Source organism: Podarcis erhardii, assembly GCF_964252035.2.
Source record: "Podarcis erhardii genome assembly, chromosome: 9".
Lineage (NCBI taxonomy): Eukaryota > Metazoa > Chordata > Lepidosauria > Squamata > Lacertidae > Podarcis > Podarcis erhardii.
This window is the reverse complement of record NC_138512.1, coordinates 13,009,064-13,015,496: the sequence shown is the minus strand read 5'-3', so window position 1 is coordinate 13,015,496 and position 6,433 is coordinate 13,009,064. Positions and strand designations below refer to the sequence as shown.

Here is a 6,433-nt window from a genome sequence, read left to right as displayed (position 1 = left end):
ATCAGTTTTACTGATATGGGATGAAAGAAATAACTGCTGGGGTCTTCACCACCTTTACATCTTGTCAGAACTTTTTATAGAAAACCTTAGCAGAGCTACGTTGTCATCCTATATATGCAAATCTCTCAAGTCTATGATTCACAATTCACAAGCTTCTGCCAGGAGTAAAAGAGGAAGACTCATTTTATTTTAAATTTAATATTTAGCGTGCTTCTAGGTGTGTGTGTGTGTGTGTGTGTGTGTGTGTGTGTGTGTGTGTGTGTTGGAAAGACATCTTTTAAACATTATGTGACAAAGGCAATATGTGAAAAAATTCAGAGCTGTCAGCACTATTTGATCCTAAACAACCCAAAGATCATACATTCCTTTGATCTACAAATCCTTTTCAACTACATTTATATTTAACTACAGAATACAAATGAATTAATGATTGCTGTGGGAAATGATTGACAAATACATGTTTCTCAAGATCAGCTACACCTTTTCTCCCTTTACAGCTACTTCTAAAGAGGAATCTCTGCCGTGTCTAGTGAAGCAATAAATGTTTATTATTCTTCAGCTCATGATAACACTTTAACCACCGTCTTTTTAAGGCTAGCCTATGGAAACTGTAGGTCTAGCCATCAGTTCAGTCCAAAACAAACAAAGTCGATAAGTAAGTGCGCACTATTAACTTTGCCCTTGATGCTTATCTGCAGTGATGATTTAAGAAGACAATAATCCGAGTGCATTCTAGGACACACATACAGCAGAACAACCTGAAAGAATTGCTGCAATCCTATATAAATTATTGGTATAAAATCTCTTTAATTTCTCTCTCTCTCTCTCTCTCTCTCTCTCTCTCTCTCACACACACACACACACACACACACACACACACACACACATTAAAGGCAATGGTCTGGGTTATTACTATTGGTCTCCAGTGCAGGATATGTATTTATTTACATTATTTTATTTTAATATTTTGCTGGAAGCCACCCAGAGTGGCTGGGGAAACCCAGCCAGATGGGTGGGGTATAAATAATAAATTATATTATTATTATTATTATTATTATTATTATTATTATTATACATTAAATCATAATGTAACATGACCACTTTCTCTGCAGACCCTGGAGGGAGAGCACAAATAGGAGAAGGTCCAGTAAATCAAAGTTCTGGATGATGTTTTAGAAAATACTGCTAAAAGTTCTCTGCTTGTGCAGAAGACTGGTTCTGCTTAATGTGCATGCAGTACATCCTAAAATAACAGTAAAACACTTTTTGGGGCAAGGAGTTGACTTCTTAGCAACAGGCAAACATTTCATTGTTTTATAGATTTTTGTTTCATATTTGAAAGCTTTAAAAAAAACCACCCACCTTAGGACTATAAATTAGATTTAGAAAACACCTAGACCAGTGGTTCCCAACTTTTGGCCATGCCCCAACTAAGCATCTCTAAAATCCTGATGTCGCCCCCCCCCCCCAATGACATATACAGTGGTACCTCGGGTTAAGAACTTAATTTGTTCTGGAGGTCTGTTCTTAACCTGAAACTGTTCTTAACCTGAAGCACCACTTTAGCTAATGGGGCCTCCCGCTGCCGCCGGAGCATGATTTCTGTTCTCATCCTGAAGCAAAGTTCTTAACCCGAGGTAATATTTCAGGGTTAGCCAAGTCTGTAACCTGAAACGTATGTAACCCAAGGTACCACTGTAATTCTTATTATTCAAACAGTGAACTCCTATTCACGTGGAGGGAGCCTAAAAGGCCATTAACTTGGTCTAAACAAACTTCCAATTGCCCCCCTAAAAAATCAAATGGCTTCGCTGTGGGGCGTGTGCCCCACGCTGGGAACCACGGACCTAAACTACAAATTAGTAAAACGTGGAATCGAAAGCACAAACCACAACACCGTCACTACAGAAAAAATATCACTGTTTAATTTACCATCCATTACAAATACAGATGGGAAACGCCAAGTTTAAAGCCCGTTTCTCATGTTGCAGTGGGACTGGAAGGGAAGTTTTAGAACCACAACACTGTCTTAAGTTTAAAAGTCAGGTACGTGTTTGCACATGGCTGCAGTTGGGTTTGTTTTCTTCCAGCGCTGAACTTATTCAGGCAACTCAGAAGCAAGAAGCAGCACTGGGAAAAGAAAGGAAGAGTCAGGGATGCTTCCATACCCACAAAAGCCTTTTATAAACTAGCCTGGGAGAGTAAAGCCAATCGTCTGGCCCAGGGGGCGTGGCCTCACCTTACTTAGGTCTGGCGCGGCCGAGGGTCTCCCTCTTTCCCGCGCCGCAGCTGACCTGGTTTTCCCTTCCCTCCCACCTGTTAGGCTAGGCTCTCTGACGTTGCTTCGGTTGGTCGCCGTCAAGGGGCCTGGTAGGAATTTTCCCAACTGGCAGATTGGCACCAGCCACTTGGTTTTCGCCTACCTCGTAGCAAACCGTCACAACTCCACGGTATTGGCGGTTAGGCATTGGTAGGGGTACTATTGTATTGTTAGTGCCATCACCTTCCCCCAAATAAAAGTATAGTCCGGTAAAGGATTCGGGGGGGGGGCGTGGCCTTATCCTAAGCCTATGGAGGTGTGGGCCCACGGCATGCCCCCGCACGGTGACCCCGGGGGGAGGTCCTAGTTGACGTGCCTCAGCAGGACTCCTCCCACTGGTGGTTAACCCTCACCGGTCTTCAAGCATGCAGGCTGAAGCCGGTTAGTTGTTAGGACCAATGCCTAAGCCAATACTGCTCAATTCCTGTAATCTATAAAGTTGTGGCCTATTTGAACCATTAACTCAAATTCTTGTGTCTCATGTCTTTATTTCTGAGGGGGGAGGCGGGAACTCGCCACGCAACACATAAGAGCTTGGACAGAAACACTGGCCATCAAATAGGTTCGGGAACTGAGTTTGTGCATGAGACCTGCCTGCAATCTCAAGCCCTCCCAGCTCCCTTTTCCTCTTCCTGGAGTGGAGAAGTGGTTTCGTGTTGCATCCCTACTGGTGCTTATGGCTCGTTTTCTCCTAAACAAACCATAATCGGGGATGCTAATCCAGCCACTCGGTGGTTGATTTCCCTGCTCCAGGAAAGGAAGAGCGAAATTAGGCTTGAGACGCAAGCACCAGCATGCAGCATGCAAGCTACCGTATTTTTCGCTCTATAGGACGCACCCAATCATAGGACGCACCTTGTTTTAGAGGGGGAGAACAAGAAAAAAAAAATCTCCCCCTCTCTGCCCAGCGCCCCTTCAGCGAAGCGGCAGGGGGCGCTGCGCAGAGAGGGGGAGAATTTTTTTTTACCTTGTTCTCCCCCTCTAAAACAAGGTGCCGTTCAAGGTGCGTTCAGTTGCCTTCAGGCGGCTACCTTGGAAGCCTGGAGAGCGAGAGGGGTCAGTGCACACCGACCCCTCTCGCTCTCCAGGCTTCAGTGAAGGCAACCTGGAGTGAAACTTCAGTGAGGTGCGCTCCGGAGGCTTCGGGTTCCTTTTGACCTGCTCTTTGGGGCTGGTGGGGGGAAGCCCACCGCCAGCCCCAAAGAGCAGGTCGGGGAGTAGCGGAAAGGCGTGCAGTCTTCCTGCTGCTCCGTGAAATTCTCGGGGCTGCCAGGGAAGCCCGGGTTCAGGCTGTGAGACTGAGGAAGCCCCCTTCATTTTTGGAGGGGGAACAGTGTGTCCTATAGAGCGAAAAATACGGTAATTCCCCTAAGAATGGTTTATGGCCAGCGTTTCGCCCACCTGCAGCCAGCGAACCGGGAGTTTTGTCTCACGCATTGAGACCCGATTCCTGTTCTCCTATTTCATCTGCTAATTCAGCAGAGCCAGTAAGGATGCTCTCTTCCTGGTTGCTCGTAGACGGGCAGGGCTCCTCTTCGCCCGCACTGGCCTGTGGAACCATTTCTTCCTCCTCTTCCTCCTCCACCTCTCCATCATCTTCCACGTCCATTTCAAACACTCGGATGTGCCGGAGGTTTGAACTTAGCTAGGGGAACATTTTAAAGATAGGTCTTATTTTACTGCTCCGATAGCTGCCTTTATGGGCCAAGCCCATCCAAGGCAGCGGCAAAAATATAAACGTTCAAAACGTAGTACAACATGTAGTACAATATTATATCGGGGTTTCAAAGTGTTGGTGCTGACCTTTAAAGCCCTAAACGGCCTCAACCCAGTATACCTGAAGGAGCATCTCCACCCCCATCGTTTTACCCGGTCACTGAGGTCCAGCTGCAAGGGCCTTCTGGCAGTTCCCTTGCTGCAAGAAGCAAAGCTACAGGGAACCAGGCAGAGGGCCTTCTCGGTAGTGGCACCCGCCCTGTGGAACCCCCTCCCACCAGATGTCAAAGAGAAGAACAACTACCAGACTTATAGAAGACATCTGAAGGCAGCCCTGTTTAGGGAAGCTTTTAATGTTTGATGCATTACTGTATTTTAATATTTAGTTGGAAGCCGCCCAGAGTGGCTGGGGAAGCTCAGCCAGATGGGCGGGGTATAAATAAATTATTATTATTATTATTATTATTATTATTATTATTATTATTTAGCTGAGATATTTAAAGCTAAATCTAAAGTTGCCTGATTTATTCATTGGTGATTATCTACTGTATATGTTTATCTATTATATGTATAAGTATTATATTATTATATGTATTATATGTATATTGTATATGATTATCTATTATACATTGTATATGATTATATATTTTATGTGTTTGTATTATCAATGTATTTGGATGACTTTGGATGATTTTATGATTTTACTGTTTTAACTTATGACAATAAAGGCTAGAAAAGAAAAGAAAATATGTTAAGTATTTTGAATAATTGATATACAAATGATTGGCAGACAGGGAAGTGAAAGTTTCTTTCATCTTTTAATCTGTTTTTTTCTTTTTCCTTTACTCTTTCTTTGTTTTTTATGATTGTTCTTTTCTGATATTGCACTATTAATGTAATTTACATAAAATAAGTTACATACAGATAAGTGGCGGTCAGAAGGGAGGGGTCTGTGAGGGAGGCAGGCAAAAGTGGGTTTTTCTCAGGCTGTGAGACTGAGGAAAACTTCCCAGGTGGGAGCTGGGAAGACTCACTTCTTTGCATGTGGACTGAAGATTAGGGTAGAATTAGAACAGAGGGATATATATACAGTGGTACCTCGGTTTTCAAACTGTTCCAGAAGACCATTTGAAAACCGAGGTGCAAAGGGCAGTCTGTAATTTCAGTGGGGAAAATTGGAAAAAAAAACTGTTCGACTTCTGAAAAGCATTTGAAAACGAAAGCAATTACTTCTGTGTTTTCGGCGTTCAAAAACCGAAACATTTGGCTTCAGAGACGCTCGAAAACTGAGGTACCACTGTATATAATTATGTGTTTATATCTACTGTCTATTTCTCCTCTCTTTTCTTCCTTCCTCTGCCTTCCTCTCTTTTCTTTTGTCGTTTCTCTTTCTTCCTTTTCATTTCATTTGTTCTAGATGTAATTTTATTGTGATGTGACAACTGTAACAATTTCTGATTAAAAAATGTAGTACAATGATCATAAAACTTCAAAATCAAAGAAATACAATACATTACTTCAACCTACATAAAAAGCATTTGCAAAGCAATAGCCAAAAACTTTTGTTCCCCACATCTTCACTGCAGCAGAATACTGTTCCTGTACCAATAGAGATGATAACTGAACTATTTTTACTATATAGGTTAATACTCTTCATTGCTGAGGGAGTTGGTCCAATATCTTCACTCACGACCCCAGAAAAACAAGGCCTGCAGTCCTATACAAAATGACTTGAGAACGACTCCCAGTCAACACAGTGGTGCTTATTACTGATTAAACATACAACAAACCATCCTGTCAACAGGTCAAATGCAAAATCTGTCCATGGGATACTCACCACACAGGAGACTTTTCGGATGCCATTTACAACAACATACTGGGCTTTCATGTTCTCCAACACCCTCCACTGACCCTCGATGGTGACAGACTGTGTAGGAATGTCCTCACATTGCATATCCAATCTAGTTAAGACCAGCGAAGAAAGATGCTAAGAGTACAAATTCATTGTTAACTCCAAATGGAAATTTGAAACTTCACTCCAGGCATCCCCAACCTGCGGCCCTCCAGATGTTTTGGCCTACAACTCCCATGATCCCTAGCTAACAGGACCAGTGGTCAGGGATGATGGGAATTGTAGTCCAAAACATCTGGAGGGCTGAAGGTTAGGGATGCCTGCTTTAGTGTTATGACCTAGACTTCATCACATACCGTATTTTTCGCTCTATAAGACGCACCAGACCATAAGACGCACCCAGTTTTTGGAAGAGGAATACAAGGAAAAAACAATTCTGAAACCCAGAAGCCAGGAAAGCAAGAAGGATTGCTACGCAGCGATACCGCTTGCTGTCCTGGCTTATGAGATAGCTGCGCGAAGCCTCTCCCGGGCAGCGGGATGAA

General features: G+C 43.4%; 1 protein-coding gene across 1 annotated transcript in view; it reads right to left on the bottom strand.

Moving 5' to 3' along the window:
* Window positions 1-1,903: 1,903 nt before the first annotated feature.
* Window positions 1,904-6,433, bottom strand: part of ANAPC4 (anaphase promoting complex subunit 4) — a 42,503-nt gene continuing 37,973 nt past the window's right edge. The window contains exons 28-30 of the mRNA XM_081876265.1: window positions 5,874-5,997; window positions 3,722-3,965; window positions 1,904-2,130 (exon numbers count right to left, since the gene is read on the bottom strand). Of these exons, the coding sequence (XP_081732391.1) occupies window positions 3,750-3,965; window positions 5,874-5,997 (340 nt within the window). The 3' untranslated portion in view covers window positions 1,904-2,130; window positions 3,722-3,749. The remainder of the gene's footprint in view (window positions 2,131-3,721; window positions 3,966-5,873; window positions 5,998-6,433) is intronic.